The sequence below is a fragment of the Saxophila tyrrhenica genome (genome assembly GCF_035928015.1).
Source record: "Saxophila tyrrhenica strain CCFEE 5935 chromosome Unknown scaffold_2, whole genome shotgun sequence".
Taxonomy (NCBI): domain Eukaryota; kingdom Fungi; phylum Ascomycota; class Dothideomycetes; order Mycosphaerellales; family Extremaceae; genus Saxophila; species Saxophila tyrrhenica.
This window is the reverse complement of record NW_027041734.1, coordinates 1,149,897-1,164,032: the sequence shown is the minus strand read 5'-3', so window position 1 is coordinate 1,164,032 and position 14,136 is coordinate 1,149,897. Positions and strand designations below refer to the sequence as shown.

Genomic DNA, 14,136 nt, shown 5'->3' with positions numbered 1-14,136 from the left:
TGCTGTACAAACTCTGTCGACGTGTTTCCTCCGCCGTTCCGCCCTGTTCTCCAACGCTCTCAAAGTCGATCCAATCCGCCCTTACGCCCAACCAAACCAAAGCGAAGCAATCCCACCCAACCGTTTCCAATCATAAAAGAACGACCGCAGCAAACATCACCGCAATCAACGCCGCCACACTCCGCTGCACATGCTTCTCCGTGCTCGCGCCACCCGGCTGCGCAGGCACCACCGGAACATTACTCGGGGATGCCGATGCGCTCAAAGTGGGCACGCCCGTCGCTGTCGTCGCGGTCCCATTGATCTTACCGGACGGGAAGGGCGCGCTGCTGTTGTTGCGGGGTGGGGAGTCGTGGGCGCAGAGGTCGGCTAGGGCCTCGTACGCCGCTGTCACAGGTCAGTGGAGTGAAATGGAAAGGCGGAGACATGGGGGCTCACTCATGCTGATGGGTTGCGTATCGCAGTTTAGCCGAGCACTCTTGCCACCCATGAACGTGCAGCCTCTGTGCTTGATGTCCATTGAGTCGATCATGGACGTCCCGCCACGGCAGTCGCTGTACGGGTACAACTCTACGCGGCACTGGCGTGCGATGTCCGCGTTGAGGCTGTCGTTACCTGGTGCGGGACCGGCAATGAAGCTCTTAAACTCGCGTGGGCTGTTGACGCATTCGCCGTTGCTGGGTAGTGCGAGCGGCTGCAGATGGTCGGTGGTTCCGGGCACGAAGGAGTCCTGGCATGAGAATCTGAGCTTCGGATCCAGCATGAGGGTGATGTTCGGTGGAGTGCTGGCGCAGAGGTTATCCACGCAGGTGACCAGCTTGGGGAGTGAGTGGTTATCGCACGGCGAGGCTTTGTTGATGCAGTTCAACTGCGATGATCAGCAGCTGCGTCGTCCTCAACAGTACGGATGGACACTGACCAAGCATGGCGGCAGACCATCCAGCTGAGCGAAAGCACCTCGAACGACCGCAAGGGCACCAAACGCCGCCATCAAACGCACACGCAGACCCCGCGCACGTGTAGCCATCTCGCCAGTCGGCCAAGCCTAGCTTTTTCAGGGCTTTTGGGAGATGGAAACGAGAAGCGGTTGTCTGTCTTGAAATGGCTGTTGATGACAATGATGGAGGAATTGCGAGAAAGACAATGAAGATGTAGGACTTGAACACTCTGTACCTGCCTTTGGAGCTTTGTTTGGAGCGGATGGCGGCAGACCTTAGCCTTGTTGCTGCTTGTGAGGGTGGAGCACTGCGGCCATGGGAAGTTACATGTCGGGTTGCACGAGAGGTGGCTGGGAAACGGAGACCTGGGCTTGCCTGGGCCTTGGGGTAGTCCTTGTGCATGTGCATGTTCCTACGCTGCTGCTGCTTGACGGAGTTGTCCATGACGCGTGTTTTCGAAGAATGTTGACTGAGTCCCAGAGTACATGTAGCCTGTGCTGGCATGATAATAACGTGCGATTGTTTGTGAACGAGGAAGGGAGTCTCAGGAGTGTTGTCGTGACCAGCCTCGGCTCATGCTGAACAACAAGGTCGCCATGACTTCATCTCATCAGACCTTGTGCGCCATCACAGTGCACCGGGAAATGCCATAACATGTCCATAGAAAAGTCGACAGACGGAGACCACTGGCTCCATCGATATGGAAACCGTGAGCATTACCAATGGCGTACCACCGAGCGCAATGGCCGAACAACATATTACCGACCCCTAGGCCTGGCAGAGTTCTGCTTCGACACAGATGGGAGGCATTATGAAGGCCGAGCAGACATTAACGCACAGCTCGAACTGGAAATCAAATCTACCCTATCTCACCATGACTTTCAAGGAAAGATAGACTATCGGGAAAGAATACTATTCGCCTGGGCCTGCTTGAGATGCCAGCATTTGCTGCTCCAGTCGAAAGCGTTGCAAGGCAAAGACTTCTCAGCCACTAGAACGGCATCTGCGTCAGATGTCTACTTTACCATAGACGCTCCGAGAACAGTCTCGCAAGCTGTTGAGGATGCTGGTAACCAGCTGGTCTTCCTTGCGGACCATTTCCAGCACGTGGATGCTCTGGACTTCTGGGTACACTGTCAGAACACTGGACGTGTGTTTGATCCGAGTAATGCGTTGGCGAAGCTCTTCGTGTATCCTCCGCAAAGACTGAAGGGACAGCGAAGCAGCCTCAAACTGCTGGTTGTTGGTTCACACCAGATCTGGGACGGACTTACGAACTACGTCTGGTTTCGGAACTTTGTGCATCTCCTGAACAAGAGCATACCTGAGCTACGGCAACAGCTGCATGATCTACTCAGACCTTCGGCCATCTTTGAGAGGCTGCCACCGCCTCAAGAGGCCCTTTATCCTCCAGTCGAAGGCTCACAAGCTCGACAACGCTGGTTCTGGCTGCTCACTCGCGTTCTTCGACATGTGCGGAAGCCACTTCAAGCAGGCTTCGCAAACCCACTCCGGAGACGGGTACCTATGAATGGCGCCGTCTCATTGTCTCCGACCTATAGGCCTTTGCTCGATTACAGCAAGACGCCCAGACTCAACTCGATCCCATGCTTCGCCAAAGCAACAATGAAGGGGACCAAACGACTTCATCGACTATGCCGAGAAGCCAACGCCAGTGTCGGAGCCGGCTGTTTCGCATTGGCGGCCTTACTCATGATGGAGTTCTACGAGCAACGGGAGCCCAACATCCCCGTGTCGGAAAGAAGGCCATTCATCAGCGGCTTCCCACTCAACCCGAGGGCATTCTTCAACCATGCTGAGGAGCCAAACTCGTTGATGCTGGCGTTTTGCGACGGCATAATCCTGCCTTTCTTGCCTTCAGACCTTGATCTCGACGGTCGACTAAGACTGCTTGCGCGACAGGCACACAGACAACTCGCCGTCTTCCAGAAACGGCAGAATACGAGCCGGGCCGCTGGAGGTTTGCAGTACATGGGCAGCAGAGGTCCGGGTCGACTACTGCAGATTCAGTACATCAGCAGCCTCGAGCGGACTCAAGCAATGCTACCCGAGCATCTTCAGACCGGACTGAACCCGGAAGGAGCCTTCCCTATGCGGCCCAACGCAACGACGCAGACTTGCGGTGTCAGCTCTGTGGGCCGTCGAGAAGCATTAATCAAGCCTGGCGATTATGATATTGACGATGAGAGCAAAGACTTTGTCGCCGACTTCAGGAGCTCGTTTGCCGCCGTGAGGCCGAGAGATGGGGAGTTCTTGGTTGGTGTAGGGGGCTCCGACGAGGGATTGTGGGTGAATGCAAGTGTTGATGGGAGCACCATGGATCCTGCACTGGTCGATAAGTGGAGGGAGAGGTTCGAGACGATACTTGACGAGGGAGGAGGAGGAGAAGGAAGGATGTATAAGCTATGAGTTGCCATATCACGTGAGATAGATGTCCCTACTAGCGCGTCTTGGCAAGCTGCAGCTCGAGCTTCGGCGTGTTCCACTTCTCCAGCAACCTCCGCTTCAGTCACGTCAACCTCAAGCTGCACCACCACCACCTCGCTGGGGTTGCACATTGAGCGGCGGAGACCAGCATTGTCAATTGTCCATTGTTCGTATCGCCCTTTTCTTCATACTCCCCATCACGTCTTCAACGAGCTTCCGTGCCCGCTGCAAGCCTTCTACCCTCACTTGCACTTAGCCGCCGCCATGAGGCCGCCGAGGTCACCTTGTTGTCTCTCCTTCCCTTGTCTCTCATTCTGCGACTCACGCAAACACTTCATATACTCTTGTTTCGATCATGCTTACCTAACTTTTGCCATGGCAAACAGTTCTTCCTCTGCCGGCAGACCTCCTTAGGGCCAACCTCACCAGGCTGTGTGCTGGAGCTCGGATACCGGGACGCATGGAGCCATTGTGATCGGACACCTTGTTCTCTGGACTCTTGCTTGGCCATTCTTGGACCGGACCTCTTGCGCGATATACTTTTGACTGGACACGTAAAACGCCTACCAAAAGCCACCATGGACCACAACGACGCCTATGCCAGATCGCCGCCACGCGTCGCTGCCAGAGACCGCGATGACTATCGCAATGCTGATCCCTATGCACGTCGTGGACCAATAGGTGCGGTTGCTAACTATGGTGTTGATTCCTATAGGCCCAAGTACGCAGACTCATCAAATGCAGATCGTCGTCGCGGCGACCGAGACCGCAGACGCTCACGCTCGCGATCCCCGAGCAACATTGACCGCTACCAACCTTCCGAACGAGTTCCACGTGACGACTACTACGGACCACGTGGTCGCGACGATGGCCACCGTGAACGACGCCGCTCCTCACCGCAACCTCCCGCGATCGACCGTTACGTCCCAGGCATGCCTGAGCCGACTCCACCTCCGATGCTCCACAACCCAATGGCCGACCCAATGAAGCTTGAGTTTCAAGTCGGCTTCACGTGGTTTGCCGAGTGGTGGCGCTCCGAGCAGCGCGTCAAGGAAGAGAAAGAAAGAGCCAGGACCGGAAGACCAGCGCCGCGCTTGAGAGGCGAGCGCGAGATACGTGAAGACCGCGAAGCTGAGAGGCCCAAGATTCAGGCGGCGTATGACTCGTACAAGGAGAACCTGCAGAAGTCTCAGGCGCAGACATTCGTCCGTCTACACAAACAAGAAGACTGGTTCCGCGAGCGTTACGTGTCGGAGAGCAGAGACGCCTTCAGGCGCAGGCTGATGGACTACCGTCAAGGGCTGTTTGCGCAGTTCCAACACGATCTGTTTGATGGCAAGTTTGACGAGTTCACGCTCGAAGGCATCTACAAGACGGAGTCGAATGGATTTGGTGGCGTGATGGAGAAGGAAGAAGGCGAGGCTACAGCTGCTGCTGAGGTGTTAGGCGTTGGTGACCTGCTACCATCTAAAGGTGGCGACATCCGCGACGAGGCGGCTCTCGTACCCACTCTGCTCATCAAGACGATTGCGCCAACGGTGACCCGGGAGAAGTTTGAAGCATTTGCGAAAGAGCATCTGGGTGAAGGAGCAGGCGGGTTCAAGCACCTATCACTCTCTGATCCCAACCCACTTAAGAAGTGCCATCGCATGGGCTGGATCTTACTGAACGAGGGATCGGAGGCAAACGATGAGTCGGAGGCAATCGTGCCAGCTGAAGCGCAGCCGGAGCAGGACGGAGCCGAAGAAGGAGAGAGCAATGGAGACGCTATGCAGGTCCAGCGACCCCTCAGTACCAGTGAGAAGGCGCTTCGGAAGATCGACAAAGAGACCATCAAAGATCCGGAGCGTGGCGATTTTACCGTTCACTGTGGCGTGCATCGTCCGCCAGAGGCGACAAGGAAGAAGGCACTATGGGATCTCTTCTCTGCGCCCGAGCGTATCGACAAAGACCTGGGGTATGCAGAGCGCCTTGTTCGCAAGCTCGATAATGAGCTGGGTGATACGTACATTGCCACCGCCGACGTTGGGAAGCGCGTCGAGTCACTCGTATCACATGGCCTTCTACAGCCTGCAGAGAAGCCGACCAAGGAGATGGACATGGATCAAGATGTTGAAGAAGGTGAGGAAGATGAAGGCATTGTGGACGAAGACGAGAGTGATGACGCAGAACTCCTCGAGAAGAAGAAGAGGCTCGATCTGCTTGTGGAGTATCTGCGCCGCGTCCACAACTTCTGCTTCTTCTGCGTATTCGAAGCAGACTCTGTGCACGAGCTGCAGCGCAAGTGTCCAGGAGGGCATCTGCGCCGCCCTCGCAGCTCGCTCACCAGTGCTGCGAAAGAAGTCGCGCGCGCTTCTGCCCTTGGAGAACCTTTCCCATTGAAGAGATCCGGAGCCAGCAAGAACGACAGTCGCGATGGTGTTGCGGACCCTGCGAGTGCAGACGTAGAGATGGGGTTTGATCTGGAGAGCCCAACCGAGGAGAAGAAGCCCGAGAAGATGCTGAAGCCGTCCGCGCGTAATGCAATGCAGCTGCAGCGGGCTTACAACTGGGTCAAAACGTTCGAAGAGAAGATCCAGCAGATTCTGGAGCCCGAGAAGGTCAACTTGAAGAAGCTGGGTGGTGTGCCAGTTGAGGAAGGCTTGGAGGAGGAGCTGACCAAGGTATGGCCGCGTCTGCTTTCCATGCTTGTAATCTATACTAACTCTCAACAGTACGTCAAGCAAGAAGACATCAGCAAATACCGCTGCAAGGTTCCGGAATGTACCAAGCTGTTTAAAGGCACCGACTTCTGGCGCAAGCACGTCGAGAAGCGTCACGTAGAGTGGTACCAGCAGCTGCGCGCGGACGTCGAGCTCGTCAACACCTACGTTCTCGACCCAGCGCACATTGCTCCTAGCAGGAGCGATGCCAACAGCAATGGCCACTTTCCGATCGGCAACAACGTCCCCACCGGCACCCCTCGCGGCTTCAACCTCAACCAGCACATGCCGATGGGCTATCCACTCGCCGCAGGCGTACCGGGCAACGCCATGTCGATGTTCCCACCGGGCATGAGCATGCCGCCTGGCTTCAACCCAATGGCTATGCCGGGTATGCAGGGTGGTTTCGGCCCCGTGCGCAGTGGAGGCCGTCACATGATGAACAACGGGCGTATGGGCGGACCATACGCGCGCAACGATGGGCGCGGACGTGGACCTGGTGGTCGTGGTGGGATGCCGATGATGCCGCCGGGGATGGGCATGGGGATGTCGATGGAGGGGGGTGCGGGGGCGATGGGGCCGCAGGAGGCGGTGCAGGGGAGGAGCTTGAGGAGTTATGAGGACTTGGATGCGGCGGGGCCGGAGAAGGAGACGACTGCTGAGCTGGATTATTGAGGGTGTGGTCGTTGAGGAACGTGGAGCTTGCTGGATGAACGCATCGTCCTGGCTCGCTTGTTGTGTAACTGCTGACTGTCGAGACTGAGACCTGCTGGCACGAACGCTTTTCTTTGCTGGCCCGTCTGCCGATACCGACTACGCTGGTAGTACCTGTAAGAATGAAAAAAATCGTTTAAATCCAACTGTTACGTTGTTTCAATCATGGAGCTGAAGTCGAGAGCTGAGTCGGCATGCTCTTGCCGTTGTTGTGCCAAGTGTGCTCGCCACTTCTCCCATGATCGCTCCACGTATGACGTTTCCATATATCCAGTGGATCTTGTTGCGAGTGTTCTGAATGAACATTCAATATCAGTCGCTTACTCTCCATCCCTACAACACATCAAGCAGATCATCCGCCGCCCAAGTGACGGGCCGTTCGGTGGCGTCGATCCCAATAGATCTGGGCCCCGCAACTCATCCCGTTCTTCTGGACGCTTGTGCCGTCATCCATCAACACTCTTTTGCCATCTGCATCCCCTATCTTCACTTCTCGCAGACCCGTTCAGACGGTCTTCGAGGCATGGCCAGCAACAGCACCAACTCCACCGGAGGAGACATCGTCGACGACTTGTTGAACGGTAATCCCGGAGCAGCGCAAGACTCGAGTGGGATAGCGACTAAGGCCTTCTTCCTCAACCTCGCGTTTGCGTTTGGCCTATTCGCTTTCCAACTCACTGGCTTCTTCTTACTGAAGAGTTCGGGCCTCGGACGGCGCATCTACCAGCCCAAGACATATCTGGTGCAGGACCGGCTGCGTGTCGAAGCGATACCTGTGAGCCCGCTGAAATGGATCAAGAGGATCTTCGCGATCGAAGGCGAGGAGTTGAAGCTCAAGTGTGGGCTGGATGGCTACTTCGCGATTCGCTTCCTGCGGGCGATGGTCGTCATCTTCTTGCCGTTGATGGCGATCGTCATTACCGTACTGCTGCCAGTCAACTATAATGGTGGCGTGGACGAGCGCACAATCAATGTCAACGGCGAGCTTACGAGATTCAACGTCACCGGTCTCGACACTCTTTCCTGGACGAATGTGGCGCCCGCACAAGCGAACAGGTACTGGGCGCATTTGGTCTGCGCACTGCTGGTCATCTCTTGGACGCTGTATCGTGTCTACCGCGAGAAACTGCATTTCACTACAGTCCGACAGCAGTACCTTACATCTCCCGAGCACCGACTGAAAGCCTCTGCAAGGACAATTCTGGTTACGAATATCCCGAGCGAGTACCAGAGCGAAGAGAAACTCAAGGCGCTCTTTGACGTTTTCGTGTGGAATGATGATCGAAGTCGACTGCATGTTTGGGTCAACCGCGACTATCGGGATTTGAGAGCGCTGGTCAATTTGCGGCACAAACTCACTCATCAGCTGGAAAAGGAGGAGCTGTCGATTCTGCGACGAGTCAACAAGAAGTATCTGAAGAATGGTCGAAAGGAAGCCGGCGAGAAGAGGTCGCCACCAACGTCTTCTGACACGAACGCCACAGCAGCCGGCACCGAAGTCGAAGGTGGTACGGCTCGTAGGCGGGTGGCACCAGCATCTCTGAATGAAGGTGTTGACGACAACGAGGATGATGCGAAGCAGGATCAGCGCATCGCTGAGGCTTTTGAAGCCGACTGTCAGGACGACAAGCAGCTGTGGCACAACTACCTGGAGGACTCCGAGCAGTCCACTGTTAACGTCATTAAGCAAGACGATGGCAGCCTGATAAGCGTTCCGTGGTGGAAGTTCTGGCTCCGAAGCACTGACATAGTCCCCAAGATCGCATACCTCCGAGCTGAAATCGCACACGTCACGCCCCTGATTGAGAACATGCTCCAGAACCTTGACAAGGAGGCCCTCTTCAAGCGCCAGAACTCCGCCTTCATCCAATTTGATCGACAGATGTCCGCGAATATGGCCTGCGCTTTGGTCGCACATCACAAACCTGGCTGCATGGCTCCACGCTTCCTTCATGTGGCCCCTCATGAGATCATCTGGCCGAACATGGGACTCACCAGCTTCGGACGCTTTCGGAGGAAGTGCATTTGCTTCATTCTTTTCGCCGGGATGCTGTTTCTGTGGGGTATACCTACGACTTTTCTCGGGATACTGTCCCAGCTACAGTCGTTGCGTGAGGATACGAGTTACCTTAAGTGGCTAAAGCCGTGGCCTTCATGGTTGATATCTCTGATCTCAGGTACAGCACTCTCTGCTCCGTTATGTCGATCGTTGCTAACAGGAACAAGGTCCGCTCTCGGCCCTCCTCCTGGCTTTACTTATTCAGCTGGTCGTGCCCGCCCTGTGCCGTAAGCTGGCTGTGAACATGGGCACGCCAACAAGGAGCCGGCGGGAGGTCGTCACCCAGAGCTTCTATTTCGTCTTCCTCTTCATCGAACTCGTCCTGGTGACCTCGATATCCTCTGGATTCATTGCAGTTATTGGCTCAATTCTCGACAACCCCGTCAGCATTGTGACTACGCTGGCGAAAGATCTTCCGAAGGCCGCCAACTACTTCTTCAACTACCTAACCATTCAGGCGCTGGGCTTCAGTGGTAGTGTACTGTTTCAGTACCTGCGTCTGCTTTTCATTACGTTTATTTGGCCTTTTCATACGCAGACGCCGAGGAAGGAGGTGTGGCTTCAGACGACCATTCCGCATCAGATGTGCGTACTCTCTTCGCTACAATTGTCTCAAGAGCACTGCTAATGTTTTCGCAGGTGGGCCAACGTCTTCTCCATGTGGACCAACTTTGCAGTCATCGGTCTGATCTACTCCGTCATCGCGCCCCTGGTGCTCGTCTTCATTTCAGCAGTCTTCTGCCTCTTCTGGATAGCATACCGGCACAACTATTACTATGTACAGCGCAACAAAGTCGACACTCATGGGCTGCTGTTCGAGCAGGCCTTTTCTCAGCTCCTGTTGGGGGTGTACGTCTTAGAGATAGCACTCATCGGGCTGTTCTTCCTCGTTAGGAATGCTCAGGGTCAGGTTGCTTGCACCCCACAAGCAATCATCATGATTATCGTACTTTGTTTGACGGCGATCTACAACTACAGCCTCGAACGGGTCATGGCGCCTCTAAGGGAGCTGGTGCCGGTGACGCTGGAAGACACTGCAGCAGAGGCTGAGCAACGTTTCCTTACTGATGGAGCCAACAGGCTGAGTACTGAGGTTACTCAGGGTGGCGTTGATGGAGCTGATGATGGGGACGACTCGTCAGGCCCGGCGTCCGCAGCCGAAAAGCCTGGGACTTCCGTGAGGTCTGGCACGCAGCCGAAGACGTCAAAGAAGGCGCAGCATGATCGCGCAAAGGCCATGGCAGCAACGGCGGCCAACGCGAGAAAGACGTTCTCGCGGCTTTCCAACAAGATCGATGCTCGTTTGATCGACAACCAGCTGAATGCAGCACGGCAAGCCGGTACTTCTCGAAAGAGGATGCTTGAGGCTGCAGATCAGCTAGGCAAAGCTATCGCTCGGTATCCGGACGAGCTGATCGATCTCACTCCACAAGAGCGCCACGCCGAGCTCAGAGCTGCATATCAAGACCCAGTCACGAGAGAACCGCAGCCTGTGGTCTGGATACCTGAAGACCCCGCTGGGATATCAGAGGACAGCGTCGAGCAGTCGAAGAAGTATGGCAGGGCTCTGAGATACAGTAATGCGGGTGCGTACTTGACGAAGGAGGGCAAGTGCAATGTCACGCAGCTTACGCCGGATGTGAGGAGTGATTGGTTGTTGGATTGGGTGCTGTGATTATGGTTCAAGACCTAATGTATCTTTTGTACACAGCGAGTACATACGCATATCAAGAAGAACAATTGTAAACGTGGTCATGGTCTCTGATGTCCGGGGCTGTGACTGTTTCAAGCCAAGATCTGTGACGCGCTTCGAGTGAGATTTGAAGTGAAGTCAATAAATCAACATAGACCCGTCGAACCTCACCTCGTGATCCCGTCTCGTCAACACCCACCATGACGACGTATATACCCTCCCTCACCCTCCCAGACATTGTCTTCAAGCATCCTGCCGCCGCCGTCCTCCTGCCCATCGCTGCCGGTACAGCAATCGGCTTCTCGACACGACCAAAAGAAACGCAACAGACATATCTCGCGCTCCGACAGCCCCCTCTAAGACCGCCGCCGCAAGTGTTCGGGCCAGTATGGACGGCGCTATACGGCGCGATGGGCTATGCGGCATACAGAGCGTATACTACAGGACTGCATAGCGTAGACGGAAGCAAGTTGGCTTTGGCGCAGGTACGACCACCCACCCCACCCCTCCTCAAACTACGACTAATGTGTTTAAACAGCACGGCGCAACCCTCTACACCCTCCAACTCGGCCTCAACCTCATCTGGATGCCGCTCTTCTTCACCTTCAAACGGCCCATCGAAGCGACCGTCGACATCGTCGCGCTCACAGGCATCGTCGGGTACATGACGTACATCTGGGGACAGGTGGATGAAGTGGCAGGGTATGCTTTGGTGCCGTATCTGGGCTGGCTGGGGTTCGCGACGTATTTGAGCGCGGGGACGGGGTATTTGAATGGCTGGGACTTTGGGGGGAAGGAGAGGGGGATAGGGGGTGGAGGGGATACAAAGTTTACGAATGAGAAGCCTTGAGGAGTATCAATGGAATAGAGATTGGAGAGCTGGAATTGGAAGCGTTGGATGTAACAAATCATTGACTGTTGATTTGATCTGTTGCTGTTGGAGCGTCGCCTTTGTTCGATAGCAGGGAGTTGTTGTGATACAGCTGGTATACTTATTCTATACAACCATTTCATGACAGTTCAACGCGAGTGGTCAACCAATCGATCTCGTTCTATACTGGAGCAATCTACGGGCAGCTGTAGGCACTGGCGAGATGGTAGGGGCTCTAGGTGGGCATCCGGTTTCGGGGTATTTTTACAAACTATTATAGTTAATTTTTCCAATCCTATCACCACCAGCAGCCAATGAGCTTGCGTTGGTGGTTTAGTAAGCTATGCCATCGCCTTCAATCGATTGAACGATTGCTTATTGATTACCAGGTGGTAAAATTCATCGTTGCCATCGATGAGCCCCGGGTTGTATGTTTGATTCTTCAAGCAAATTGCTGTCCGATTGGGTCTAACGAAGATTAGCGATTCCCGGCGTAAGTGTTAGTCCTAGTCAATGTCGTTACCAAGTGCTGATCAATACACAGCGACGCATCATATAACACCAGCTGGTTCCAAACTTTTTGCTCGAATTTTGATGATATGGGGATGAGATGACTGAATTCTGTCCCGAGAAGCCGAGGCCGGATCGTCATTTATTGCGGGGAAAAGGAGAGTTAGAACCACTCTTTTGCTTGCAACAAAAACAAGAAGGTCTCACTGAATCGATTCAAATTTGATGTTACCTATTCGTTGGATGCTGAGCGGCGATTCGGAAAAGAACCCATCCGCCCAAACCGGGGAAGTCGGGAACGGCGAGGAGCGACGTGAAGTGGCTCTGGGACTGATCGGGAGAGGTGATCGTGAGAAGTCATTGAGTGGTAACAACATGAAGTCTCCTCAGAATCAGGCGAAAGAAGTCTGAAGAACGTCGAGGTGATGAAGACGAGGCACTTGAAATAAGGTGCAACAAAGTGGTATTGAATGATATGTAACCTACACCCATGTTATACTGCGCCTTGATCCACGCCAGAGCCCGCTGACATTTTCGCTGACCTGCAGCTTGTAGCTCCTCAGAGGACACCTGGCCATCAACGACCGCCGCGGCGCGGCTTCTTGACCGGAGACTTTGCCCTGCCCGTCACCGGATTGCCAGTGCCAGCAGCAGTCCCCTGGGCGAGCTCGTCTTCGTTGTCGTCGACGTCTTCCTCCGCTGGACGCTTCTTGGTGCCTGCGAGAAGAGTAATGAGTCAGCTTGTCCATCATGTTGAAGTTGGAAATGCGGCCAGCGGAAGTGAGGAAAATACGCAGATGGCGGTTGGGAGTCAAGGCAGCTTACCTTTGGCCTGGCTGGCTGTTCCGCTTCCGCTGGCTGTGGAGCCACCGCCTGCTCCGGTCGTCTGACCCTTCACCAGGGAGACCCACAATGCGAACAAGCCATCCAGCGTCATCTTTGCCATCTGATCCGCGATGTGCTTGAGGCTGACATTCTCGTCGTCGTCGTCGTCGTCGTTCTCATCATCGCCGTTGGCACGGATTGCGCCGATTAACTTCTTGGCTTGTGGACGACCCTTGGTCTTCGTAGTGGTCGGCTTCTCATCAGCGGCGAAGTTGCCAGTGAAGGCGTTGAACTGGTCCACGAGGACTGATTTGGTCGGCATGCTCATCAGGAAGTCGACGATCGCTTGGTCTTCGGCGTTGTACGTGTCCGTGGTGCCCGAGCCTACGGCAGCTGCACCTCCAGCTGTCCTAGTGGTGGCTGCGATGCGTCTGTTAGCGGTGAAAACATGTAACCACAAAGGTGCAACCATACCGCCTGGGAGGAACAAATTGACCATGTTGCTGAAGAAGACACGAACACCGGTCTCGGACAACTTGTTCATGAGCTGCTCGACGCGGTCCGCCGTATCCTCGTCGTCTCCTTCCGCGGCTGCCGTGATCAGACGGGCTTTGAACTCAACCGCCTGCTTCGAAAGCTTCTCGCCGGCCTTGCTGGTCAACTTGGTTGGCTTCAGGTCATTGCCATAACGCGTGAGGACGCTCTTGATGAGGTCTTTGTTCTCGCTCATGATCTTCTGGCTGGTCGTGACCTCATCCGACGTGAACTGTCCTATGAAAGACGTCAGCCTTGCACATAAGAACGTTGTCTCGCCGACATACCCAATTTACTTCCTGTGTCCGCAGCGCCCCGCTTAGATGTCGCCAACATCTCAATCACGGCTGTCTGACGACTCAGGTATTGGAAGAGCAGGCCTTGATTGTGGTGGTTGACGTATTCGCTTGACGACAGTATGTTTGGGTCGGACACAGAGAGGAAGTTCTCGCTGTGGATGGTGTCACCGATGTGCAGCGCGGGCCTGCAAAGCATTAGCATGCCATGCCTAAGACTGCACATTGCTCGTAACGGCAGTGATGGCAATGAAACAGGACAAGATGAAAAGACGATACACTCACACTGGACTCGCACCTCCTCCGCCCGCGACAGTCTCAGGTGACTGCACGACTGGTGACTGGCCTCCGGATCGCTGGGACGTCGCACTGGTGGGCTTGAGCACTGGAGTGGTCTCCTGCGACAGTCTTCCACTGACGTTGCGGGCAGGTGTCTGAAATGTGTCGATCTGTGGTGGCTTTGGTGCCATGGCTGAGGTTGGTGCACTTATATTGTGAGCTTGAGATGGCTGAACGAATGAGACGAAACGCTTGCTGGGCAGATTG

At 55.0% G+C, this 14,136-nt stretch overlaps 6 protein-coding genes across 6 annotated transcripts; 4 read left to right on the top strand and 2 right to left on the bottom strand.

Moving 5' to 3' along the window:
* Positions 1–130: 130 nt before the first annotated feature.
* LTR77_001556 (uncharacterized protein) lies at positions 131–1,027 on the bottom strand (the record flags this gene model as incomplete). The annotated part of the gene is made up of 3 exons (XM_064798818.1): positions 131–387; positions 439–868; positions 920–1,027. The coding sequence occupies 3 exons, from the start codon at positions 1,025–1,027 to the stop codon at positions 131–133; spliced, it is 795 nt and encodes a 264-aa protein (XP_064663145.1).
* A 565-nt stretch (positions 1,028–1,592) lies between these two features.
* Positions 1,593–3,368, top strand: LTR77_001555 (uncharacterized protein; the record flags this gene model as incomplete). Its single annotated transcript, XM_064798817.1, has 1 exon — positions 1,593–3,368. The coding sequence occupies one exon, from the start codon at positions 1,593–1,595 to the stop codon at positions 3,366–3,368; it is 1,776 nt and encodes a 591-aa protein (XP_064663144.1).
* A 596-nt stretch (positions 3,369–3,964) lies between these two features.
* Positions 3,965–6,763, top strand: LTR77_001554 (uncharacterized protein; the record flags this gene model as incomplete). The annotated part of the gene is made up of 2 exons (XM_064798816.1): positions 3,965–6,049; positions 6,101–6,763. The coding sequence occupies 2 exons, from the start codon at positions 3,965–3,967 to the stop codon at positions 6,761–6,763; spliced, it is 2,748 nt and encodes a 915-aa protein (XP_064663143.1).
* A 562-nt stretch (positions 6,764–7,325) lies between these two features.
* Positions 7,326–10,536, top strand: LTR77_001553 (uncharacterized protein; the record flags this gene model as incomplete). The annotated part of the gene is made up of 3 exons (XM_064798815.1): positions 7,326–8,979; positions 9,029–9,446; positions 9,501–10,536. The coding sequence occupies 3 exons, from the start codon at positions 7,326–7,328 to the stop codon at positions 10,534–10,536; spliced, it is 3,108 nt and encodes a 1,035-aa protein (XP_064663142.1).
* Positions 10,537–10,754: 218 nt separating this feature from the next.
* Positions 10,755–11,404, top strand: LTR77_001552 (uncharacterized protein; the record flags this gene model as incomplete). Its single annotated transcript, XM_064798814.1, has 2 exons — positions 10,755–11,039; positions 11,093–11,404. The coding sequence occupies 2 exons, from the start codon at positions 10,755–10,757 to the stop codon at positions 11,402–11,404; spliced, it is 597 nt and encodes a 198-aa protein (XP_064663141.1).
* Positions 11,405–12,512: 1,108 nt separating this feature from the next.
* On the bottom strand, positions 12,513–14,060 carry LTR77_001551 (uncharacterized protein; the record flags this gene model as incomplete). Its single annotated transcript, XM_064798813.1, has 5 exons — positions 12,513–12,652; positions 12,761–13,180; positions 13,235–13,531; positions 13,582–13,778; positions 13,876–14,060. The coding sequence occupies 5 exons, from the start codon at positions 14,058–14,060 to the stop codon at positions 12,513–12,515; spliced, it is 1,239 nt and encodes a 412-aa protein (XP_064663140.1).
* Between the last annotated feature and the right edge of the window lie 76 nt (positions 14,061–14,136).